Source organism: Periplaneta americana, chromosome 5 (genome assembly GCF_040183065.1).
Source record: "Periplaneta americana isolate PAMFEO1 chromosome 5, P.americana_PAMFEO1_priV1, whole genome shotgun sequence".
NCBI classification, from domain to species: domain Eukaryota; kingdom Metazoa; phylum Arthropoda; class Insecta; order Blattodea; family Blattidae; genus Periplaneta; species Periplaneta americana.
This window is the reverse complement of record NC_091121.1, coordinates 61,686,549-61,714,317: the sequence shown is the minus strand read 5'-3', so window position 1 is coordinate 61,714,317 and position 27,769 is coordinate 61,686,549. Positions and strand designations below refer to the sequence as shown.

General features: G+C 34.3%; 2 protein-coding genes across 2 annotated transcripts in view; one reads left to right on the top strand and one right to left on the bottom strand.

Moving 5' to 3' along the window:
* Positions 1-114: 114 nt before the first annotated feature.
* LOC138699717 (DNA repair protein XRCC4) lies at positions 115-14,669 on the bottom strand. Its single transcript, XM_069825807.1, has 5 exons — positions 14,340-14,669; positions 13,775-13,978; positions 12,251-12,362; positions 9,435-9,572; positions 115-6,270 (listed from the first exon to the last, which is right to left on the bottom strand). The coding sequence occupies exons 1-5, from the start codon at positions 14,463-14,465 to the stop codon at positions 5,876-5,878; spliced, it is 975 nt and encodes a 324-aa protein (XP_069681908.1). The 5' UTR covers positions 14,466-14,669; the 3' UTR covers positions 115-5,875.
* A 337-nt stretch (positions 14,670-15,006) lies between these two features.
* The window catches only part of PpD3 (protein phosphatase D3), a 30,412-nt gene continuing 17,649 nt past the window's right edge, over positions 15,007-27,769 (top strand). The window contains exons 1-6 of the mRNA XM_069825801.1: positions 15,007-15,171; positions 19,190-19,431; positions 21,989-22,136; positions 22,226-22,347; positions 23,339-23,503; positions 24,684-24,789. Of these exons, the coding sequence (XP_069681902.1) occupies positions 15,078-15,171; positions 19,190-19,431; positions 21,989-22,136; positions 22,226-22,347; positions 23,339-23,503; positions 24,684-24,789 (877 nt within the window). The 5' untranslated portion in view covers positions 15,007-15,077. The remainder of the gene's footprint in view (positions 15,172-19,189; positions 19,432-21,988; positions 22,137-22,225; positions 22,348-23,338; positions 23,504-24,683; positions 24,790-27,769) is intronic.

The following is a 27,769-nucleotide window of genomic DNA, read 5'->3' as shown; positions in this document are numbered from 1 at the left end:
TGGAATATATCAGTCCCCTAACTGCCCATTGCGCAACTGAAACCAAGAAATGGATTCGGAGCACCTGAAAATCTGTGCTTCAGTGGCTGGTCATGATAATATCTTTGAAAAATATTGGAGTGCAAGAGGTCAAATGACTTTATTGTCAAATGCCTGGCATTAGAAAACAACAACAACATTCTTAAAGTATGCTATTCCTTATTTTACTGCAACTTATTAAAAATTTATACATAAATCGATTGATTTTCCCACAAAATATAACAGTATACACAACACTTTTTATTCTTGTAATTACAAGTATTTTTGCTTCCCAGACCATATACTGGTAAATAACATTATGAAATATTCAAGAGTAACAATGTAAATATGAAGTGTTAAATAAATGTGTAATAAAATTTCACACTCCATAATAAACAGTAAACAAAAGAAATTGAAAAGCATAGTCAATAGTTTGCTGCTGCATCATATGCCATATACTGTACAGGAATTTGTCTTTAAATCTTGCATGAAAGTACTAGTAATTGTGAAGGCATAGAGATTGTTATCACTATTAAGAACATTCCAATTATTATTATTATTACTTTTATTATTATTCTTGTACTATTATATTAAGTTGTAATCCTCCTTACCTCGTATCAGCAGATGTCCTGCAGTAACAATATTATAAATTCATAAATATGCCAATAGTATAATCAGAATCTACATTAACACCTAGAAATAAGATTGACGAAGCCAGGATTTGTAAAAATCTATATGATGAATAAACTACCACTACTAAGAATTTAAAAAGCCGCATATACATATATCTTTTATTTATGTCTTTATTTTTCAATTTCAAGTTGTAATATACAAAAATAAGATTACTTTCTGAAAAATGACTACAGTTTATTTTATTCTGGTGGCTTATAATTTTAGTCCAAACAACTTCTTACCTAACGGACTACCTATATTGCTTTATTGCTCAAAATTGTCAAATTTTTCTTTAAATTTATCTTCGAAAAACTGAAATATTTACTGACCTTGAATCAAAGTCCATGTCAAAAAAAAAATGGTATATTAAAAAGAAAAAGTCGTATAATGCATTACCGGAACGACTTCAGAATACTGCGTAAGTACCTACACATGTCGTACTGCTTTATTAAATTATTTATTTTTGGTCCAGGGGCATATCTTTTTATATACTTATTTATCTATCCTTGTGCCAGCAATAAAAAACCTGTGTTTTAATTATTTTTAATTTGCACAGTCTTTGTACTTAAGTACTTACGTGGTATTCTGAAGTATAGTGGCATCATCTTTCCGAAAATATCTTATCAAATTGCGATGTTATATAATGTATATTATGTTGGTCAATAAAAAAAAAATTAATTTCAGGCTTCCACTTGTATGTCTCACTTAAAAAGAAGTAATTTCTTTGTTTAAGGTCCATATTCTTTGATGTACCGAGAAACATTAAATACATTTTTTAGACAGTCGTTTTATAACGATGACTTTTTGATTCTCATTTTAGTATTGAAAAATCATTGATTTCCACATCCATAAATTAGATGCTTAAAAGTAAATTTCCATGCCTAAAAGTACTTTTAAGCACGCTAATTAGAAATACTGAAAACAAAAGTTCCAACTATTTATTTATTATAATATTCACAACACAATTATTTAAATTGGAAATTACAACATTTGGAAATCTGATACATACATTATTCACTTCCGAATCACTTGTTGTCGTAAATATATTTATCACTTTCGTTGTGATAATTGTGTACCAGTATTTCAAAATTACATGACAAGCAAAACTCCACTTAAACAACTTCCTAACAACCAGCAAAACAATCACCATAGCCTACTACATATCTGAAGGCCGTGAAATCTATCTCTTTCCATACGAATATAATGCTCTTTCGTCTTTAACATCAGAAGTTCGCCATTGCGAGAGAACGAATCAACAAATTTTACTCTCTTTAAGATGTGAATACATTAGGGATTCTCGAGCAACATATAAAAAATCTTGTATGAAACAAACCCTTTGGGTTGGTGGACAATCTTCACTTCTCGCGCTTAAAACATTATCATTTCGCAACTTGTGACATAAATAGTTATTTCGTGATTATAATTTTACACTCTTAATTAGTGTTAACAATTTCAAGAAAGGAAAATATTTACTCAGGCTTGTGGAAAATTGTATAATGTGATATGAAGATAATACGAGACTTTAAGTATACTTTCTAATAAAAGAAAATGTATGTACAGTAGTTTCCAATTAAAAATATCCCATTTACAATATTGAAATTATTTGGACCCGAAAATAGATCCATAAGAATAAAGGTTTTAATTCCAGTTTAAAACAATTTCGAATGTGAGAAGGGCAATATTCAGCAAGCGAACTTAATATTTTGCCCATTTAATATGTTTTGATGGTTTTGGAATACCTTGTTCACATAAGGAACTTTTCTGAGTTCTGTAAGAAGTGATTAGTGAAATATTGTATTATTCTGTGAACATCAGCTTTTTCTTTTGTTAAAAATGGCAGTGAAAATGTGTTATAAAATGAAAGGCATTATCAATTGGAGAAAAAAATAAATATTATCAACAAAGTGGAAAGTTGCCCACATGTAACACGCATCTACTTAGCAAAAGAAGATGCTAGGTTTCGAATCCTGGAGGTTCAAAGTGGAATTTATGGTGGACAAAGACAGTGTTTGGTGGTAGGTTTTCACAAAGGCTCCTGTTTCCCATCATACCATACCATACCATCATTACTCCATTAATCATCATCTTACGATAATATGTAGTGTTTGCCTCCCACTGTGCACTGAGGACAATGCCACAGTATAGGAAAAAGTATAGCTTTGGTGTGTTACTCATAGATGGGGACACTTGGATGGATGACGCAAAGTCAAGTACCTACCAATGGATAAAAAAAAGGGGGGGGGGAAGAAGAAAGAACTTAGCAAAGAATTAAAAAAAAAAAAGGGGGAAGAAGAAAGAACTTAGCAAAGAATTTAGCTTTACCAGTTTCAATCTTAAATAAAAAAATGGCTCATAAAAATTACATTTTACAGCAGGGATGGGGAAAAGCTGCTGACAGCACACACTTGCACTCCCTGGCTTTCATGCAGTTCACTACCTACACTGACAGAGTAAACACTGTTAGATCGCTTGCAACACGAGTCCATGCAGGACTCCTGAGTTTAATTCTGAGTGGCAAGAGAAATATTTTGTGTGGCATCAGACGGGAATGGGTGTTGTTTAGTGTGTGGAACAATTATTACGTACACATCAAATTATAACGTGAAAAGATATTTTATGAACATGCATATTGAGAATTATGATACTGATAAATTATCCGTGGAGGCCCAAGAGAAGGAAAAATGACTTTTATAATTTCCCTACCTTGAAGTTTATTATAGATAAGGGGATGGAACACAATTTACCGAAGTATAAGAACTTTATGACAGATCTGATAAATGAGCTTCAAGATGTGAAAGAAATAGACGAAGAATAAACTATATTAAAATGTTTCACAACCCCTTCTCATTTAATATCGCTGATATTCCATATATAGCATTTGCAACGTGAACTTATGATAGTGCAACTGTAAACTATAATAAGTGGGGAAACAAAAAGTATTTATGTTCAATGATTGTTCTGTTATTGCATAGTTATCAGTTATCATCATCATCATCAAACGAATCAAGGAATTAGGCCCAGTGGCCTGTTCCAGTCCCATTGTTCATCTAGAATTCTTCTAAGAGGAATGACCTTGCCTCCGTTTTCCTATTCGTTGATATTTTGAAATTAAATTAGGTAGTCTATCCCTCTTCATTCTTTCCATATATGATCTTCAGGGCAAATTATCAATCCACATTATTCAATTTCGATAGCAATTGTTATAATTCTGTTACAATTTTTTGGTTCTCCTTTTAATATGTTTTCACAGGGAGAATTTTACATGTGTTAGTCCCTTGGAAAAATTTTAAATGGGAACTACTGTATTAGAATTCGATATATTTAAAAATAAAAATATGTTATACAATCAATGACTATAAAATTGATGGCATTCTGCAGAAAGAAAGAATTTCATTAAATTCAAACTGAAACAACCATTAACTTTATTCCATTTATACTCGTTAAAAAATTTTGGGTCATGTTTCTTTCTAGAATTGGACCAATTTTGTAAGGATATTTGATATTAAAAAATAGCTGCAATGAATGATTTACCTTTTACTTCCTCACTGTACGAAGCATGAAGAGAAACTATTGTCATGTTGCGAAGAATGATTACGAAATTGTCGCGAAAAACACGTTTTCAGTATCCCTGATATTGAAAAAGTGTTATCTGACAGTCCAGTTTTCGTATACAGTCGAACCTCGATATAACAATTTTCTGACAACTAGGAAAATTTTAGTGTTATATCAAAGTGGTGGTTGTATTGAGAGATTATGAAATTTTGCCCATATTTATGTTCTGAAAGACAATAAAAGTATAAATAAATATAAAATAACATTACATACTATTAAATGACATTAATTATCCACCATTTGATTACCCTCCTTGTACAAATTCATTTCATATTTAGGCATGATTTTTTTTATTAAAATATCAGTAATTATTGTACTCTATCTTTTAGTTTTCAGGTTTTCAGCAATGAATGTCTTTCTTATTGTTTCGAGCACAATCAAATTGTCTGGTATACTAGAGACATTAAACCAATTCAGGTTAGCTATCTCAACGTCTTTGCAGTCGCAGATTTTAAACGCTTACATTCAGGGTTAATTTTACTACTTGCGACACTGTCCTTATTTCTTTGTGTTTCTTTATGAATGTTGCAAGTGCTGACTGTGCAAATCCATACCTTTAAGCCACTTCAGTCTGCTTCAATTCCGTATCTAAACCACTAAATGCAGCTAATTTAGTCTCCAAACTGATTTGTTTTCGTGTTACACCTGCCATCATTAGCAAGTTACACTCGAATGTGAAAGAAGCCAGCTGTCAGGAAGACAGGGGCATGAAACAAATCCTGTTAAGGGTCACGTGCCCTTGAAGCAGGTAGATCTATTGTAACACACTCCTTGCACAGAATGCTAAGAAGAATCAACAAAAGTATGTAAGAGGATATTTGAAATAACGAAAAACATGTTTAAGATGCAAAAGTGAAAAGTAAAATATTGAACAAGTAAATTAAAAATATATAGGTATATTATGTTTTTATCGTTCTTCAAAATTTGACTATCATTGTAATGATGGATAAAACATATTGAAAATATAAAAAAATATGTCTGGACAAATCAAATTTATCATTCCAGCAGGGTTTATCATTATATTGGTTTTCGTTGTAGAGGTTTGACTGTATAGCTAAATAATATAAGAAGAAATTACATTATATGAATAATTTTTAATTCCATGCATCTACTTACTGCATACAGTTTATAAATGAAGTCAGATATCTCATTGTTTTGGGATTAAATATAAAAAATATCTTTTGTATGCAATGAAGGAAACAAAATATTTTGTCCTCCTATTTCAGTACATAGAAAAGGTTTTCAATATTTTCAAGAAAATATATTATAGGAATATCATTAGTATGATGATGAAGAATAGAACTGTTGAGGAATGTGTAAAACGTATACTGAGAATTATATAAGACCATTTTTTTTCAGTTACTATTATTACTAACACTACCAGACTGAAACTCCCCTCCTCCCCCATTAGTTTTACTATTACGTAGGTTGGTTCCTTTCTGTAGAATGCTGCCCAAATGTTGATATGATGTATGCTATTTTGAACTTTATGCTTGAGGAAGGATAGGCATTTCTTCACTAATGGATATTAAATATTGATTATGCTATTTTCATTGCTGTGAATAATGTATTCCTAAAATTCATCCAACAGATCCTGAGTGTTAAATTCTGCAGCATGTCCATTTTCCAGAGTTGGTCTTGTGACTTTACTCATACTTGGTCCAGCAACAGGATCCCTCAGGGTTCTCACAGTGGTTCTCTTGGCTCGAGCAGTGCGCTTAGGTATTATGCTGACTGACGGTTTTACATCTTGAAGCAGATCATCATCATCAGGAAAATCAGTATCGACCCGTGGAGGAGTGCTAGCCTTCAATTCCTCATCTGTGTCCTCTACTTCAGTGTCACTGTCATAATGATCTGAATCTCTCTCAGCCTGCTTTGGTTTGTTGGCTTTTGAATTAGAAGGTTTTGGATCATCACTGTCATCAAAATGTGCATCTTCTTCATGGTTGTTGATGGAAACATTGTCTGTAACATTATTTTATATGTTAAATACAGAAAATTATGCATTCATAAAGTCATATCTGTAGTGCTCGGGAAAAGTGGCACAAGTCAACAATGTTAATTTTACAGGAGAAGGAAAAAAACTGTCTTCACTCTGGTTTATGTCGATTTGATTTTCTTCTGTATGAATTATTGTAATGGGTGTAATACTTATGTCTCTTTTTCCAAGTGAGCTGATGTTCCGTAAGTTGTCAATAAATTAATAACAAAATTTTTGTGGAAACTGACTTTTCCCAAGCATTGCAGATATATAAGATGATTCATGACTACTTTGCACAAGCTGAGGTAATCCCACAAATTATTATGGTAAGAAACAGCATTGTCAAATACCGGCAGTGATTTCATAGCTGTGTTACTTTTTTTCATAAATTAATAATTATGCAATTAAATAATGTATGAGGTTTTGCATAATTTGATACTTAATGCTAGCACTACATAACACTTATTATTAGAAGTATCACTATATAATATGGAGCAGAAATTTGCTCTGTAAATATTAAAATTTATCGATACTTTTTGGCAACTGGAAAGAATTTTTTATGAGGCCTGGCAAGAATTTCAAGAAGAGACTGAATAAAAAATTCCGTCACTGAAGATAAAACGAAACTGCATGATACCATTTTACTTGTACAATATATTAATATCCAACAGCTTAGATGGTATGGATATATTCAAAGGATAAAAATGGAACATCTGCCTAAATGCATACTGAATTGGAGACCAGAGGGATGGATGCATATAGGAAGACCTACAGTATCATGGAGACGAGAAATGTGCTGCTGGTGAGAGAAAGACAGTTGCAAGAAAAAGACTGGATAGATAGAAAGAAATGCTTACTAGGAATCGGAAGATGTCATTGACATTAATAAACCGAAATATATTATTATAGTATTATTATTAACTGATGATATTACACTAATCTGCGTCATTTTTCAGGTCAACATTTTCATACCTGTTCTTTTATATTTAGTGCATGCTGAATTCAGAAATATAACTCATTTTGCTCAGTCAGGTCAGATTTTCTTGCTATCGCATTTTTTAAAAAGATGATATTTCAGAGATAAATTGTATCTTATAGTTATTAGACTATACTAATTATGATTATAAGTCAGACTTAGATTTACGTAAATAGTAAAATATGTATATAGAATGAAACACGAACACCATTATTGTGGAAGGAAGGACCTTTTCAAGGACTTTCGTGCGTGTTTTGCATCTGGAACATCCCTCTTGAGGTAATCTGCTAGCAATAGTCTGCAAACATGTTTACATCCCGATTCTGGTACCTCTATTTCTTCACTCGTATGTCTCTATGAAAGCGCTCGCCTTGCTCCTCTATGTATTCCCCACAGTTTTCAGGAAAGTAATCTAAATGCGAGCTGAGGAAGTCCATCTTTATGGACATACATGCAATAAGAGCTTGGTAGCTCCGCAGGAGTTCCTCAACAGCATGTTTCTACTCTGAGCTCCTATGGTTGCCCAGAAAGTTCTTAATAATAGACTTCAATGCGAGCCAGGCATTACTCTCCTAATACTTTTTATGATCGTTGAATTTAGCATCATTCATAAGCTCCCTGATTTAAAAGACATCAAAAATACCTGCTATTAGTTTGGCCTCACTGACATGTAGAAATTTCTGACCTTCGCTCTTCTTTTTATGTTGAGTGTCTTGACAAAATTTGTCATTAGGCCACATTTGATGTGCAGTGGCGAAAATAGAATTTTTTAGGATCCACGGTAGCTTCTGACAGAGCGTCGTGTGAACCTGGTTTCAGGCTAGTCTTGGTTCTCAGATGCATTGAAGAAAGTGCAGCACACACGAGATACGAAAGGTTTGTCCTGATCATCAATTTTGACACCAAAGTAGACATGATATTCGTGCATTTTCCTTGCAAATGGAGTGATTTTAAACTTTCGATTGGCATAGTAACTTTACTACAAATGTAGTAAAATTGGTCAGGGTGAATCTCGCAGTTTCTATTCATTTTGTAAGAACGTTCCTTAAATCAGTCTCATCACTGAGAAAGCTCAAGCCAGACTACATTGGGCTGCAAGAAAGCAGTTGATTTTACCCCTGCCTCTCTCTCCTACTAAGTTACCACTATACAGAGTTGCAAGCTATGCCCGTGTCTCAACTGTAATTTTCAAGGTCTGAAACAGTAATGAAATTTCTTGAAAAGGCCCTTTCTTCCAAATTAACTGTATTTATGTACTATATAATATATTTAATGTATATTTGATGTGAACTTAAGTCTGTTTTGTGATAGTAAATGTCATTTTTTCTTATCTGTTGTACATTTTATTTCTGTAAATACATACTAATTAAAATCTTGGCTAGTAAAGAAACCTGACCTGATTGAGCAAAATGAGTTACATTTTTGAATTCAGCATGCAAGAAACATAAAAGATCAATTATAAAATCCTTGACCTTAGAAAAAAAGTTTTGAAACGCAGACCAGTGTTATTAAACTTGTTAAATTAACTGATTGTTATTATGACCGTCATCTTCATCATTACCATTAGTTATTATTATTATTATTATTATTATTATTATTATTATTATTCGTATCACTTGCATGTGTGTCTGATGGTTACACCATGCTTTGTTATAATCATATAGTTGTAGGTAGAGAAATACATACTCAAATTACGTCATTTTTCAACTTTTCAAAATTCAGCCAAATATACTATGAAGGGGAATACATTGCAATGATCTATCTATGAAAGCGACGAACTAATAAAACTGTAAATAAAATAAAATGCATACAATAAAATGTTCTATTATACTCAAAATTCCTGTAAGTTGAATTATGTCCACACCTGTGGAGTAATGGTTAGCGCATCTGGCCGCGAAACCAGGTGACCCGGGTTCGATTCCTGGTTGGGGCAGGTTATCTGGTTGAGATTTTTTCCGGGGTTTTCCCTCAACCCAATACGAGCAAATGCTGGGTAACTTTCGGTGCTGGACCATGGACTCATTTCACCAGCATTATCACCTTCATCTCATTCAGACGCTAAATAACCTAAGCTGTTGATAAAGCATCGTAAAATAACCTACTAAAAAAAAAAAGTTGAATTATGCTGAAGTACAATCTTATTTCTGAATGAAATATATCACAAAAATATACCAGTAAGTTTCTTTTCTATCTGCCGGATATACTCCTTCTTGCTATTGAGAACTGCCAAGAACCTACTCAGAAGATCTTTTTCCATTTTAAGTTTTTGTTTCTTGTATTCCACCAGCTTCTCCATAAGGATTCCTCTCTCTGTAAAGATAACAAAATGCATGTTATACAGTTTTATTTTGTATGGTAATTATAATTTGAAATAAAAACAGGTTTTAATAAATCATCTTATATTATGATCTTACGTTTTGATTAAGGTCTGTGATCTTCTATGCAAATTATACGATTTCCGTAAAATAAGATGCTACTACAAAAAGTACAGCAGACATTTTGTTACTTTAAAACAAACCTATTTTTTGTTTATTTTTAAGAATTCACCAACTTTTCTTACACACATTATCACCATAATATCGCTGATTTTGACAGAACTGTCACTTTGCAGTTGCAATAAATTAAAATATGCAGATTTGGAACATCCCTACACACATGAATCAATCAATCTTCTTAATGTATCCAGGTGTTTGCTGACAACGTAAGGTCCACTATAGTCCACTGTAGGTTTTTTTTAGTTCTTGTTTTTCATGACAAATGAAGGGTATTTTGATGAGTTTTACATACATGAAGATGAATGAATAATTACAATTTAACAAATTAAATTAATAATACGAAAGTACCGACTCCAAGGGGATTATATTTAATATAAGCAAATATGTACCAAACCTACATGCACATAGAATTATTCCAATTCCGAAACAACTAAGTAAACTAAAAGAACTCCAAAAGAAAATAACATTTCAATGGATACCTAGTCATTGTGGTATACCTGGAAACGAGAAAGTCGATAACATTGCAAAACAGGCAACATATTTGCAACCAAGACCTCTTCAAGTGATATCTCTATCCAGTGCCTTTCCTTCAGTAAAGTCTCATTTTATAAACCTATGGATCAACAATTGGCTCTCTTCTGACAAAGGAAAAATTTTACAGTCCATACAAAAGAAACCAAATGACCTGGATATGTACAAAAACTTACCCAGACATGTTCAAACATTTTTAACAAGAGCCAGAACAGGTCACATTGTCACTCAATTGTACCTACACCGATTTCACTTTTCTGATAACCCTACTTGTCTGTGGTGTAATAATCATGATGAAGATCTGGAACACATTCTTCTATACTGTCCATCCATTAACCACAAAAGAAGTAAATTAAAATCATCAGTACCAGTTGCAGAAGACACAACCCTGCAGTATATATTGACTACACGCCAACTCTGGCTACCAGCAACAGGCATCTATAATGAACACTGATCAAAATACCCTTCATTTCTCATGAAAAACAAAAACTGAATAGACTATAGTGGAACAACCCGTATATCAAAATAGCCTTTCTCTGTGGGAGGAATGCCACAGAAAGTTGGTAGAAGCTGTCGGGAATAATGCCCTTCCATACCGGACAGTTGCGAGGTGGGTAGCTACTTTGAGCCTTTAGAACTGGTATGTGTGCTGTAATGATTCTGGCACAGGAACCCTGTAATGTTATGGCAACAACTGTAATAAACATGAGGAGCAAAATGTTGGCGTGTTGTTAAATGTCCGTACATTTCGTCCATTCCTTGTCCTTTCATCTGTATATTTCACCCACGCTCAAATTCTCGCAAAACAAATTGTTGCCATGACTTATGCCCCAACTCTCCTATATCCAAACAATATAAAGTATTGTGACAGCGACGTAAGATTCGAACTCACGACCAGCGTCCCGCAAGAGAGCAGATCGCGCGGGCTCCACGGAGCACTGAGGGATGGCGCGTGGCGGAGAGAAGAGAGGGGAAAGGGCCTACGCGGCGAGGGAGAGTGCGCGCGCAGCTGCTTGCGGAGTGAAGGGGGGACGGACCCTCCCGAATCTTCTAGAGGAGTCCATCGAAGCAGCAGCGTGTGAGATGATTCGAGAGAGCTATCTCTGCACACCCGTAGAAATTTCTCGCAACTATGATTTTGCTATAAAAGAAGAAACGCGAGCGAACTTGAGCAGTTTCAGTTTATTCAGTTAGTGAGTAAGCCAGAGCAAGCAAGCCAGTCTTGTGTACCGGAGTTCGACTCGAGTGTGCGTCCGCAACTGCGTCAGCATCCGAAGGCCTGAGTTCGAGTGCAGTGGACCGCAGTTGGAGGGACCTGAGTTCGAGTGCAGTGGACCGCAGTTGGAGGGACCTGAGTTCGAGTACAGTGGACTCGAGTGACTGAGCTAGAAGAACTGTGAACTGACAGTTCTGATTTGTAAATAGTGCTTTGTAAATATTAGTTAAAATTAACAGTTCATTGTTGTTCGTAATAGTCCAAGTAAATTGTCATTGTCGTCAGTGGAGTGCTATAACGAATACTGTGTTGAGTGAAAATCCTATTGTTGACGAGAGCATTTAAGGTGAATTGTCGAAAGGAATTATTGTTGAGATAATAAAGTTACATTGTTGTTGATTTGAAATAAAGTTACAGTATCATTGGTACATTTGGGTGGTAACACTCTTTGCAACCGCTGCAAATGTTTAAACAAAACCGATATAAAAAATGCTACGGCTGCAACCCTGAGAACCCTGTTCACACATCGCTACTTTTAAGCTGCACACAGCATGAAAAAGTAGGAAGCAGCAAGTTCGGCAGCCGCTACTTTTTGGGTTGCACCATTGTTCACATGTTGCAGTACGAAAGTTGCACAGTATTTTGTACTGCAGCACTGCAAAAGTAGTGATGTGTGACCGCACCTTAATATATCTCATGTTGTTATACATAAAACATATTGAACCAATGAAATGAAGATCATTAACCTTTGGTTGTTCTAGTGTTTATTTCCTGTAATTCAAGAACTTTTGCCTTTAGATTACTGCATTGTTCCAGTAGTGAATCTAACATCTTCTCTCCTGTTTCAAGGATGGGTGCCTGTAATGAAAATCAACATCAATTAAGAGTGCAGTTAGACATGGGCATAACGTTATAGAACATATTGGGTGTTGGGAGAATTCAATTTTTGTAAACAGAACCACGACTGAAAAGTGTTAAGCCCTCCCTCCGCCCAAAAAATAATACTTTTAAATATCATGAGGCACACGGATAGGTCTTCAGTAAAAAGCTCCAAGACTAATGTTTCTCAATTTTTAAGAACTGCACTACAATATAGCTATGTTCTCTTAACTCTTTGCTCACGGATCCTTTGAGCTTCTAAAATGCCGGGTAATATTTTGGCGAATCCTCGGATCTCATCTCATCTCACTACATCTCGCCAAAATGTAAAAAAATTGTACAACATTGTAAAAATTGTAGAAAATTACTAAATTGTAAAACTATAAAAATTTGTAAAAATTGTAATTGTAATATTGTAAAATGTTGACATGTTCCACATCTTAAAGCTTCATTGCTCATGTAAGATCTATGGAATAAAATAAATGAATGAATGAACAATTCAAAATTTTAAATTCAGAACTGATTTATTTGCTAGACAGATTTTATATTTACAAAATTACATTAAAAATACTGAAAAGTCTCCGCACCACTCAAATCATTACTCTATTAATTTTGAATATGAATACCCATAAGACTTGATAAATATCCAAACAATAAATGTCAGTTCATGTGTTTCACAGTATGTTGCGGCTATTTATATGCATTCATAACGTCACTTATGCGAACTTACAATAAGGGCATTAATCTTAAAATGATAAACAATATGGACTGAAGTCTGACAACCGAGGAGGCCATAAGGATGGTCGTCTTCTGTCAATCCATATCTCAGGAAACTCAAGATAGCTGATCCATTAGAACCATGCTGTAGGGTATTGCTCCATCTTCTTGGAATAATTCGGCTGAAAATTGGAATTCTGCCACTGTAAAGCCCAGATTTAAAAAAAAGAATAAGGATTTTATCACCAGATGTTTGGATCAGGTACAAAATTGGAAAATTTATCTTCGTATTAGTGTAGAGTGGATGTGAAAACAGCAGGCTTGCATATTTTTTTTAGGTGTAAGCTATTAGTACCATTTTTCTTTCTGTTTACGGTATCTATTATCCTAACATTCTGTATTGAGAAAGCCGAAAAATCATTCGATCTCTGATGAGTAAATCTGGATTTGCATCTACTTCTCCACTCTCCAACTGACATATGTAATAAACACTCACATTTACTCTATCTGTAGGCCTATCTCAAGTTTTTATAGTCTATAAATGTAGAACACTCAGTTTCGAGTCTAATACTGTGCTTCATGTTTTAAAGGCAATTTCATTTTTGAGCAGGCCTATGGTACATACTACAGAGTAAATGTAGCATTTATCTGAATCATAAAATTGGAGCAATTACCTTTTCTAAGTCAATATATCCATATTTTATCTTGATTTTAGTTTGTTGATCTTGCTTTTTCCATATAAATTGGTCATCTTCAATCACATATGTGAAGTTATGAGCTCCTCCTTGGGTGGACAACACTGCTTTAGTTTCCGTAATATAATCTTCAACTGAAAGATCCAGGGAACGACTAATTCGTTCAACATGGTTGTAAGATGCCTGTTGCAAAATAAGATTAGTTTACAACATATTATTTCGATAATAAATAGACCTGTAGACATCAAATTCATCATACACTTTGAAAAATAGATAAAAATGAAGCTATCACACAACCTTCATGTACTAAAGTTGTCCAGAAAAGCTACTCTAAAAAAGCAAGTGAAACGAAATAAAATCATGCATTCTTTGGTGTAGATTTTTTGGAAAATTACAAATAGGCCTATTATCGATAACATCAAATTCAAGAACAGTTAATTCACCACTCCCAACATTATAGTCGTCCAACAGTTTATGGAGGTTAGCACAATTACAGCCCCTTATTGCTAAAATGATTTAAAGTCATGGGTTAAATTACGCTTACATGGCCGCTCCAGGCTGATCCATTATGTAACAGCAGTATGTTAAAGCTGTCATCTTTCCATTCAACCCGGATTCTGTAACTACCCTCTTCACTCTCTTGAGGCAGGCAACTGACAGTTGTATTCATTTTATTATTTAGGATGTGTGCTCTCTTAATCAATTGTTACGCTTTCGTTTGTCTCATGGGTAGTTTCATATTGTTGAGCTCTATCAAGTTTCATACGACTTTAAAGAAATTACAATAATGTACCAACAGCATCATTCATGTCATTCACTAACAATACAACACACAAACCATTTCATCATTCGTTTCTAAATTTATAACCATATTCAGAAAATCATTGCTGTACTACAAAATCACATGAAAACGGTTGAAAGACATCGATCGCACTAAGCGGTTATGCGAACTATAAAACGTATTTGGTTACGCGTTGTTTTTGTCCATTTGGTTTTTACTTAATATGCTTGAAACGAGAAAATAAATTAAGTTGCCAAAGATTTTCATAATCATTAATATCTTTCAGTGATTGTAAAATTTCAAAGATTTTTTTAAATATTAAAAGTTCTTCTGTATATAGCAAAATTATTTCAGAATAGGAAAGAATCTAGCGGTTTCAACTATAAACACTAGTAACCAAAATGCCGTCAATGAATTGCGATAATTAAAAGAAACGAAACGAAAGACGCACGCTTTGCGATTGCCCTGAAAAGTGCTCTAATAATATATTCTGAAGTAAAAATGAGTGTAAATACAGATATTAAACCGTCAGTTTCGCCGGAAGATGCGGAAAAGGCTGAGAAAATAAAAGAAGAAGCCAATCAATGTTTTAGAAGTATGCAAATTAATCTATTTTAAAATACTTAGTTAAATGAATACTTGGTAGATGCACTGATGTAGAATTTACATTTTTGACACTGACTATTTGAGATTAATAAAAAGAACCTTAGTGATGATAGAAACCCGGTAACATTTAAATATGCATCGAGAGTATAGTAATTTATTGTACACGTTATATAGCTAAGTATTTGGTAGTGGCCTTATTAAACAAGGATTATTATACCGTATATGATCTTGCAGAAAGCAAGAAACAAATAATGAACTCCTGCTTATTAGATAAATAGCCTATATGGCCAATCTTCTATATCGTCCCACACAACACATGGGAATGACGTCTGATTTATGTGTCTTTATTGGTTAGATGGGTTAAGTGAGGGGATAGCTAAGCTAAGTAACAAAGTTAGTGGGTTAGTTGAAGGGATCATTTAAGTGACATGGTGCCGAGAAATTGTGTAGTGTGGGGATACCAAATCAATCAGTCAATCATGGGGATACCAAATCAATCAGTCAATCAATCAAAGGATATTAATTTAGCATGTCGACTCCATGTCGATTTCACAAAACGCTTCGACTCTGTTCTGTCTTTTACTAGTTCCTCCCAGTTTGTAATTCCCATTTCCATGCATTCCTTCTTAATTTCATCTTTCCATCTACTTCGAAGTCTTCCCAGTGGCCTTGTGTTGTTAAAGGTGTTCATATAGGTATATTTGCTTTGCGCTGCTGAAGTCATACATACATATAACATGACCTGCTCAATTTGGAGAAACCAAAGTTTCACCAAATAAATTTTTATATACATCCAGCGTTTTATTTTTGGGACCCGAATCTAATTTATCTTTAGAATTGCTTAATGTATGCTATCGGTATTGCAGAGATAACATTATATATATATATATATATATATATATATATATATATATATATATATTTTTTTTTTCAGATATCTGTAGTGTATATTTTGTAAAAGTGAACTCATTCTGGTAAATGTTTAATTGCCTGATTTTTTTGCGATGTAATGATTGTATTAGTAGTGTGCTATGATGTGTAGGTAGGCAACTTCCAAAAATTTGTATTATCGGTACGAATATTTTGGGAAGATCAATGTTATTTGTTTCTGCACTAACGCTACATCTGGTTCTTACCATTCTGTAGACCCACAATACAATTGCGCTTAAATCTGTAAATGAAAATGAAACAAATTCAACATAACCAACCATCTAGGTGTCTAACCTAGCTTAATCTGAACACATCGGTACTCAGGAGTAGAATTACTTAGCAGCTATAGAAGTTAGTTGTAATTTCATAATATATTTTGGAAGTCATAGATATAGAGAGTGTGACAGTATAAGAATAGTCCGACTAAATGGACCATGCATAGTTTAAGTTGCTCAGATTTCAGTGTAATAAGCTGTATTGTTGAACTAAAAAAATTATGGAAGTTAGTTCTAATAGCATATAGCCAATTTCTATGAATTTATTGATAAAATATTGCAATTAAACCATTTTCCACCTAGTTGGAAAGTCTTATTGCAGCACAGATCATACAATTCATTGCTGTAGACTCAGCTGCTAGTGTTGAAAGTAAAAATAACGGGATTCGCTAATTTAGCACTTGCAAAATACAAAGGATAATAGAGGTTGAAAAACAATGCGTGGACTCTGTATAATATAGATATTGATATTGTAACTTAGTATATCACAGTTTATATAAATTTCTGTAATATTGAGGGCATGATTACATCCGTGATATATCAAGTACAGTATAATGTGTGTGTGTGCGTGCGTGCATGCATGTTTTTTGCATTTATTCGTACAAAATTTTCAGTTAATTATCTTTGCTGTGATCTTGAGCAAGATAATGAAGCTACTCATGTTTTTCTAGTACTATTTTCTAGAAGGAAAGGTATAGTTGAACCCATGGCTATAGTTGCAGGCATGAGGTTGAATTCTGACTTTGGTGCTTCTCCATATGTGTATTAAGTTTAGGTCACCCCTCCTCCCTATGGCAGGGCCCTTAACTAGTCATTATTTGCCCCGACTCTACAAGCAGACTCATATGTTGCTAGTACCATGAAGTGTAGACCACTTAGTTTATCAAAGACTACACAGAGGTCCACTGCTGTGGAGTGACTATTAACACATCTGACTGTGAAACGAGCGGGCCCAGGTTGAAATCCTGGTTAGAACATGCTACCTGGATGAGGTTTTTCCCGGGTTTTCCCTCAACCCATTAAGAGTAAACACTGGGTAACTTTCGGCACTGGATCCTGGATTCATTTTCTTGGCATTATCACCATCTCACTCAGACACTAGATAACCATAGCAGTTGATAAATTACCGTAAAACAACCAATTAAAAGAAACTATTTGGAGTGGTAAATTTTTCATGAGAGCCAAAAAGTAGTTATAACATTGAAGTAACTTAACGATTTGTTAATTAATTCTACTTTATTGACTGAGTCTATTGTTTCAAAAAAATGAAGTAGTGATTGCAAGCTAGTACATCCAATAGCATAGTAGCCTACATATTGAATATATTGTTCGTGTCTCTTTACTGCAGATCTGCAGTTTAAATTAACCATGAAACAGACACATAGGAAACCTAATAAAATGATTGTTTGTAGGACCCTGCCTTGTCAGAAACCTTATTGTTGTCCTGATGTTATACGTGTTAAACTATAGCTTTTCTTCACAGTTTGCTTTTCACACTATTCTCATTGTGCAGTACTGTACATCCGTGGTCAAGAGTGAAACACATGAGAAAATTTACAGGGTGTTTCAAAAGTGATGGTAAAAAATCTAGGGATTGGAAGTAAAAATGTATAGAAGCAAAAAAGTTCCAGTAAACATGAGTCTGCAGATTAACTGTTTATGAGATAATGCCTTTTTTTTTCGGGTTGGGGTCGCCAGTGAACCAAGCATCTGGATATGGTAAAGTGGCAACATTCATGATTCATTCGTATGAAGCACTCTCCCCATTCTATTTCCTTCTAAGTGTGAGATGATATCTAAACAGACGATTTGGTGAATGGTGGATAAGTAGAGGAGGACCTGTACCTACATGACCGGATTTAAATCCTTTGGATTTTTGCATATGGGGTTATGCAAAAAGCCTGGTTTACACAATAGACATCACCACACTTGAAGAATTGGAGCATCAGATTGTAGATGGCTTTCTACAAATGAAGAAAATGACCCAGAATTGCTCGAGCGCTTTCTTGGGTCTTTGCGGAGAAGACTAGACAGATGCATTCAAGTGCATGGGCAGCATTTTGAACACCTGCTGTAAAAGTCTTCAGTTAACATGTTCATACTGTACTGTACCTTGTTTATCCACAAACTTCACTGTTGTTCAAACAAAGAAGTTTCTTTTGTGTATGTTTAATCACATTTCTGTAGTGTTGAAGCCAAAATTATTAATTTTACTGTCTCGTGATTGATAAATTAATAAAATTGTCACTGCTTTTGTTATAATTAGTACTTCGTATTCAGCGAGCCCCAGCCAGCGCAAAATGGCATTATCTCGTAAACGGTTAATTTGTGGACCCATGTTTACTGGGACTTTTTTTGCTTCTCTTCCGTTTTTACTTCTCATCCCTAAATTTTTTATTATTACTTTTAAAACACTCTGTATGCAGTTTCATATTTTATTGCACAGAGTGAGCTACAGTGTTGACACCATATTTGTGACTGTGTATGTGTGTATAATGAACTAATCATAGTATTTTTTATCGAGTCAGTTTGTGTAAACAGGTCTCTAGAAATCCATTTGCCCAGTCATGAACAGTTTATTGGAAATGTCCAGACCAATGAGTGGTTGTGTTCAAAATGGACGCTAAGGTTACTAATAGATTTATTTGAGAAATTTGGAGCATAGTCTGGGTATTAAATATTAATTTTCCTTCAGTTTGGTGTGTACTGACTGAGAACAGCTGAAAATAGGAAAATTTCTTTTGAGATGAAGCATGCGAGTGATGATGGTGATTGTTTGTACTAAATGTTTGTTTGTTACAGAACAAGATTACAACAAGGCAATTGATCTATATACAAAGGCAATAGAATTGAATCCTAATGTTGCTGTATATTATGGCAATAGAAGCATTTCATATTTGAAAACGGAATGTTTCGGGTATGCACTGAATGATGCATCCAAATCTATTGAATTAGATAAAACGTATTTAAAAGGATACTACAGGAGGGCTGGTGCCCATATGTCTTTGGGGAAATTCAAGCTTGCACTTAGAGATTATGAAGCCGTAAGTGATAAATATCATATATAAGATATTTAGTTGATATTTTGTTCGCAGTTGAGCACTTTCATTCATTATAATACGAGTAATAGTTTAAAATATGGTAGTAATATTGAATTTACACTTGTTATAGCATATTAGTCAAGTATAGACCTAGAAACGTAAAGATTTATTTTGTATAAGGCATGTTGCATACAAGATTAAGGAATACAATGCAAAAATTATACTCTTGCAAATATGTTTGTCAATTTTATATGAATTTTATATATATTTTATTGGAACAAATTTTTTAAAGTAAGAAAATGCATGTTTTTTATTGGTATTTACCTTCTTTTAATTCTCAGCTTTGTTATTATATTGACATTTTATTTTATGGTAATAACTACTGGCAAAAATTCGTTATCATTTTAGTGCTTTATGTGCTTGCAAATTTGGCAACTCCCCTTTTTCCTTTCTGTGAATGGGTACTGGTAATGTCTTCTGACGTTGATAGAACATTTTCACTGTATAGAATATTATTCTTTAAAAACAGTTGAAGTTTTACCAAGAAAAATATCAGAATGACTTTCATTACATCAGGAGTATTACTAGAATCTTTGGTTTTGTAAAGTGTGGGAAAGTAGCTCTGTCCCTGTATTTCAATATTCATTATTAAAATGAAGGGGGAAGTATTTAAAAATAACACTTGCTTATGTAAATAGTTACTTAATACGAGAGTATGTATTAGAAACAATTTACAGTTGAAATTGTCAGAAATTTACGTGGTGAAATTCAGTGACCTACGTAGTACGAATTCAATAATTGACATGTGTGGCAACATTTGGAAAGAGGAGAGCTTAAAGAAGATTTCGTGGTGTGAAAGCCCTCCAAATAGGACCTATTCACGTTACTGCTTTATATAATACATCAGCGCCACCGGCGTGGCTCAGTCGGTTAAGGCGCTTGCCTGCCGGTCTGAAGTTGCGCTCGGGCGCGGGTTCGATCCCCGCTTGGGCTGATTACCTGGTTGGGTTTTTCCGAGGTTTTTCCCAACCGTAAGGTGAATGCCAGGTAATCTATGGCGAATCCTCGGCCCCATCTCGCCAAATACCATCTCGCTATCACCAATCTCATCGACGCTAAATAACCTCGTAGTTGATACAGCGTCGTTAAATAACCAACTAAAAAAAAAAATAAAAAAAAATAATACATCAGCAGAAAATAAGCTAAATTAATTGGCCTGATGTCAACCATATTGTAATTTTTAGTTAAATATTTGTAGTCCAAATCTGCATGTACGTATTTAAGTATTTATTTGTATAACTGGACTCTTATAATAAGCAGTTTATTGGTGCATTTATTTTAATTTTAATACTTTATTATGAGACACATTATTATACAGTCGAACCTCCATGCAAGGAAAAATGGAACAATAAAAACATAATTTTTAAAAATTTTTTGGTTTTCATGTTCAATACTATTTAACTTTTTACTTGGTATCACTGTCTTAAAATGTTTTTTCTTTATTTCGTTTACACTCATATAATTTGTTGATTGATTTTGGCATTCTGTGCAAGGAGTGGATTACAGTAGAACTCTACCTGCTTCAAGGGCACGTGACACTTAACAAGATTTGCTTTTATGGTTCCTTCGTCTGGTTCCTTTTACATATTTGGGTGTTATTTTTAATGATGGCAGGTGTAATACGAAAACAAATCAGTTTGGAGACTACATTAGCTGCATTGAGTGATTTAGATAGAGAAATGAAGCAGACTGAAGTGGCTAAAAATTATGGGTTTGCATAGTCAGAACTCGCAACATTCATAAATTCAAATTTATTCAAAAGTTTCGTTTTCGTTTACATGATGCAGACTAAAGTTACCCGAAATGAACATGAGCTCGTGTTTGAGTACAGTCCAGTAGACCAAAGAAATGTAAGGATATAGAGGACAGAGTTGCAAGTGATGAAATAAATTCTGAATATAAGCATTTAAAAACTGTGGTAGCAGAAGACGTTGACATTATTACCTTGAAATGGTTTAATGAAATGAGAGCACTTAGTATTTCTGTAACAGGCCTTCTTCTGTGTCAAAAAGTGCTTAATAAAATTTTACCAGTGTACTTATTGATTCGAACTTCAAAACAAGCAATGGTTGCTGCAACATTTTAAAGACAGACATAGGATTACTTTCAGTGAAGTGATAGTGGGAGAAGAAGAGTCAAATAGGATAATCAAATGAGTAAATGTTATGTCATAGCATGTTATGTTGTTTTATACTTATTTCTACTACAGTCTCTTTCAGGGCATAAACTTGGACAAAATTCCATAACCCCTCAATACAACAATAACCCTGATTTTTTTAGTCCCCAGAAAATTGTTGTATCGAGATTTGACTGTATTTTGATGTGTGTGCACTGTCAATTTTCAGTTAAAATAACAATTACGTGAAGGGTGGGAAAAGTAGGCCTAATGTGAAAGCAATATCAAATCACATAAAACTTATTTCTTCTTTCTGTTAATATCTAGAACTAAAATCACACATTAAGCTTGCATGCATGTTAAAATCTTTGAGACTTTTTATAGGTAACCAAAGCAAAACCGAATGACCGAGATGCCAAAGAGAAGTATACAGAATGCAACAAGATTGTGAGACAGATGGCTTTTGAAAGGGCCATACGAGTGGATGATACAAAAAAAAGCATTGCAGATTCTATTAACCTTGAGAATATGGGTAAGTACTGTATATATTACATTATATTCTTTTGACTACATGAATCGAGTTACATGAACTCACCAATGGCTACTTTTTTTTTTTTTTAGCAATTGAGGATGAATACAATGGTCCCAAGCTAGAAGATGGAAAAGTAACTTTGGAGTTTATGCAGCACCTCATGAAAACGTACAAGGAACAAGGAAAGCTACACCGGAAGTATGCATATAAGGTAGGATTTAAATTGCATTTTGGACATGCAGTTTTAGATTACAGAGTGAATCATGTCAGCAACTGACAAGATGAATTAAGTTGAGTATATATATATATATATATATATATATAATGTTCTTACTATTTGGAGTCTACACCTTCCCTTTCCCCATCTGCACTGCAGCCATAAAGTAGTGTGCCACTACCCAGCTTCTTTCTGGGCATAAAAATTGTACTTTGATTTCTTGTCTTCACTTACAGTAGAATTTGGAAGTGAAGATTTTATTTTTGGAAGCATCTTATTATGTTACCAATAACACAGAGAATTCTTGGCTTAAGGTATTAAAACTTTAGTATGGATATTTTAATTAATTCCTCTAGTATGTGAGAATTGTTCATATATATTCTTTAAATTTCCGCTAAGTAGATTTAAAATTTAAACAAAATATTGAGGTGGTCACAATACTTTACCACTGGGAGACGATTTCCTGCAGCAGTGAGTGAGACATCTGGGGAAATTGACCAGAGAGTTTCGAAATTGTGAAGTGCCAGTTCTGCAAAACTGCTTGCTGCACATTTTCCATCAGTTCTGGCATCACCAGAGTCAGTCAGTCACTACTGTCTTTGTCGTGAACATTGGTTTGGCCTTCAGTGAATTGCCTGCACCATCGTCTGACCATACTGTTGCTCATAATGTCAGGTCCATACACGTTGCACAATTGGTTGTGGATTTCTGCTGGAGATTGCTTCTGAGCATACAGAAATCAGATAACTGCACGAATCTCGCAGTTGGCAGGAGACAATATCAGTGCAGCCATTTTCTCCTAGGGCTGTGCAATAACTACTGCCATCACAAGACTGAAAGTGCACTGCATTATTCCCACATACCCTCTCTCTACTGCTACGCATGCGCATTCCCATCCAACTAGTCATGCCATCTCTGCACGTGATTGGAACTTAGATCCTGGATGAACCTCGTATATGTGTTGTCATTGTATTGTCTGTTTCAGATCCTACTGGATGTTAAACAACTCTTTATGTCACAACCGTCCTTAGTTGAAATTACAATACCAGATGACAGTAAATTTACAGTTTGTGGTGATATTCATGGACAGTTCTATGATCTTATGAACATCTTCAATCTCAATGGCCTGCCATCACCAACAAATCCATATGTATCCTTTGCATACGGAACTCTGTATTGAGTTTTTGGATTGACAGTTAATGGAATACTGAACTAAAAATCACATTCTGGTATGATATATTCTAAACAATATGCATTTAATTATACAAACAATGGCGCAAACTAGACCTTTCTACGACTATTAGTTTCCAGGTAACATACCTCTAAAATTGAATACTGTCAATGGACATGATGTCACACTGCCATGCTGCATCTCAGCGAGTCCATTCTTGTTTTAATTAATCATGTTACAATCACTATAACGCATGATCAAAACGCGAATAATACTGTTCTTCTTTTCATAACAAAGTGTTAAGCGGCAGTGAGCTTACACAATGCAAGCCACGGGTGCGGCAGTGGTGGACAAAATTCCTCTGCTCTGTTTGTATATTGAGAATCATTTGATATTTTGAGTTGTGGTTTTCAGTGCTGTCATCAGCTTGTTGTTTATAATACATCAAATATTCGTTATATGAGGTCTCGCCATCCTCATTGAATATTAACACGACTACTATGAAGTAGTCAGTGTGTATTATCACCATTAAATGTTTACAGTTATCACAAACTGTTGTTGAATATGGCCATAAAAGTCATTTTAAATATGTGCTCCTGCATATTGACTTACATAGGTTTAAATGTAGGTAGTAGGCCGTAAAACAGTACAATGAGAGGAGTTCGACCAGCACCGTGGATCGTGTCCCAGTATAGCTCAGTTGGAAAGAGCCCTCAGCGCGCAGAGCTGAGAGCGTCCCGGGTTCGATTCCCGGTGCCGGAACGAGTTTTTCTCGATTTAATGGTGACAATATAAATATATATATTTTTTTATTGCGCGTATAAGTCAATAATTTGATATAAAAGTGCTGTAACAATAGTTCGAGAATTAATTATTTTCGGCTCCTTCATGGCAATTGCTGTTGCAAGTAGTACATTGAATTATATTTATTCCACTTTTGCACAAATTCCTGTCCACTGGAGTACAAATCAGCTACACTTGGAGGGGGATATTATAGAATCTTTGAAGAAGATGAATTAGAACCAGTGAATGTTGTTACTTCTCTGAACAGAATTGTATTTTTATTTTAAAGGATGATAGTTTTAGAACTGAGATTGTTCCTAATGCAAATTTAGAGATTTTCCTATCTTTAAATGTAATTTCCTTAAAATTTTCACAGCTTTTTAATGGTGATTTTGTAGATCGAGGATCTTTTTCAGTTGAATGTATTTTCACTTTATTTGGGTTTAAACTTTTATATCCAGAACACTTCTTTATGTCTAGAGGTAAGTTCATTGCACAGATTTTAAGTCATATGTATAAGGAGGTATGCTTCTTGATTGAAGTTGTGGTGTATGTATGCTGTGTGGAAAATGTGTTTGCTTTGCTAGTGCTAGTACGTATTTCTTATTTTTATTTCTCATATTCCGCATTTTTATGAAGTCCTGTTGTTATTAACGGTGATAAAAGGAGTAGGAGAACGAAGCAGTTCAGTGAAGAAAATTTTAGAGGTTTCAACTGTTAATAAAAGAGTATTTTATAAAGAAGTATTCTGCATGTGTGAGTGCCAATGCTGTGACAGTCCTGTATGATTGTTTTCTACATACCATTAAATTTGGCTTTATGATTACATTGAACACTAGTCTTTTTCCATCTGTTATATTTGCAATCTCAAATTTAAAAAAATTTTAATACTCTTAGGCCCGGTTGCAGAAACACCGATCAAAATATGATTGGCGATCAAGGAGGGTTTGATTGGCCATCAGTTCTATTTCTGTTGCAGAAAGAACAATCAGTGTTTGATCGGAAATCAGTCTTCCATCAGATTTGATCAACAGATTTTTGCTGGTTAAGTCACTGATCATCGATCAAGCAGGCTATTTATGTTGTTCTGTTTATAATGCAGTATTATATAGTAAATAGTTATAGCGTAACAATATTGTTTTCGACATAATGGATTCTTCTGATGAAGAAATTTTAAATGAAAAAAAAATATTATTAAGAAGAGGGCGTTTCCGTGATAGACATGAATTGTTTTTATGTATAATGACAGAGAATTTGAGCAAAGATTTAGGTTAAGTAAGGATTCCTGTGTTTTGTTACTTTAAAAAATTGAAACAAATATATGCAGACAGACAAATCGAAACCTTCCACTTTCTCCTATGAACCAAGTTCTAATAATGCTGAGATTTTATGCTGTTGGAATTTTTCAGGCGGTCTTGGGTTATCTTGTTAGGGTCCACAAATCAACTATTTGCTGAGTAGTTAGGAATGTTACGTATGAAATTGCTTTGTTATGGCAGGGTCTCATAAATCCCCAAACTTCAAATAGGGAACGATTTGAAATCCAGAGAGAATTTTCAGCCATGTCAGGATTTCCAAGAGTAGCTTAATATTGGTTGTATAGACTGCTCACATCCCCATCCAATCACCTAGTTGAAATGATACCGAACTTTATCGAAATAGAAAAGGTTTCTTTTCTGTGAATATACAGGCAATATGTAGTATACACCATCATTGAAATTCTGGAATGTTGTAGCCCGTTTGCAGGGTTCTACACATGACAACACAATATTTTTAATGAGTAGGTTACGAGCTCCATTTGTAAACAGAGAGATGGGAAATGGAATTATTTTGGGTTATGGAGGCTATGCATGTTCCAATTTCTTGTCGATTCCCCTAGCAAATCCCACAACAGAAGCCCCCTCACTTTTTTTTTGTTTTCTTCATATTCTTTCACTATATTGTAGTCTGTATACAAATAGAAACCGCCTGTTTCCTTTCTACAAAAAGCAACAAAACAGCAAAACATTCACTTGTTTTCCTAGTCACCGCCCACTTGATGCATTCCTTTCGCGACTTTTAAAGAGCATCAAATTGGCTGTGGTTGCTAAATAGCGCTGTTGTCAAATGTATTTCTTTCTTAAATCACCAATTAGTAAATTGAGACAAGTTGATTGGAGATTCATGTCTGTGCAACGCAATGAACAATCAAATAAATCAGACATCAACTGATTGGCGATCAGGGACTGATTTGATTTGCGTTTCTGCAACCGGGCCTTATACAATAAATTCTGATAATATTATTGTGTAAGCCCTATGTTCAACGATTATTCATTTCGAGAATTATGTTTTCTTAAACTGTACCTAATATGGACAGTTTCTGCAAACTGGAGTAATAAAGCTTAAAAAGGATTGGAGACTTGCTTAATGCTTTGATTTTACTAATTAGTTCCAATCTCAAATGTCCCCTATAGTTGACAGTTCTGTGATGCTTAATTTTCCTATGTGAAATTGCCTTTGAAAATTTCATACTTTCACGTGGTATCCTGTATTATATATATTATAAGTTAATAGGACTTGGGTTTCCATGACTAAAAACTCTGGAAATATGCATGCACTTACGGTCTGAAAAATGCCAAAATATGACATAAAAACTTGGAAAGTGACAAAAAACAAATTAAATATTGTCAAAAATTACTTCGAAAAATTTTGTACTTGCCATTCTACAGAATTGTTTTTGTGAATATTAACTCCTTGTAGAGAAGAGTTTGGGCAGAAGAAGATATCAGATGACGACATTAAGATATGTGGGTAATATGCGGAGACTAAGAGGAAGACAGATAATAGGAAAGATTGGAGAAAGCTGGGTTTGCAGTGAAAGATCTGCTCTTCAGCAGAACACTATGGCTGAATAAATGAATGAACTCCTTGTATTGATCATAGCCGACTGTTAAGTCTATAAAAATAGAAGGGGGAACAGAGGGATGAAAAATGTCCGTCTGTCCTCTGCGTGACTAATTTTTTACAGCTACATTAACAAGGTGACTGTTATGAATTAGTACCTGGCAACAGCAGGGTTGGAACCTCTTAAGCGTCACATGTTTGGGAATGGTGAAGGTGAGACTGATCAGCAACAATCTGGCCGTATTCCTAGCATTCTTTTGTCCTTTGTGTTTTGACAACTTACTGCTTGTGAATCTAGTTATCTTCAGACTTCATTTATCTCTATTCATAATAGCAATAGCAAACTATAAAACATTTTGTCTGTCTCCATAATAATAGCACAGTGAAACCTCTGTTTAATGTTCCCATTTTCAAGGAATGATTTCAAACATATCAGCAGAACTATCATAAAATAAAGTAATTGATTCCCACTTTTAAGGAACCTTGTTTTAAGGAAAATTCCGCTTTTAAGGAATACATTTGAATGGATTTATGAATATAAACCCTTTTTTAACGAACTTTCAAACTTATTTCAAATGT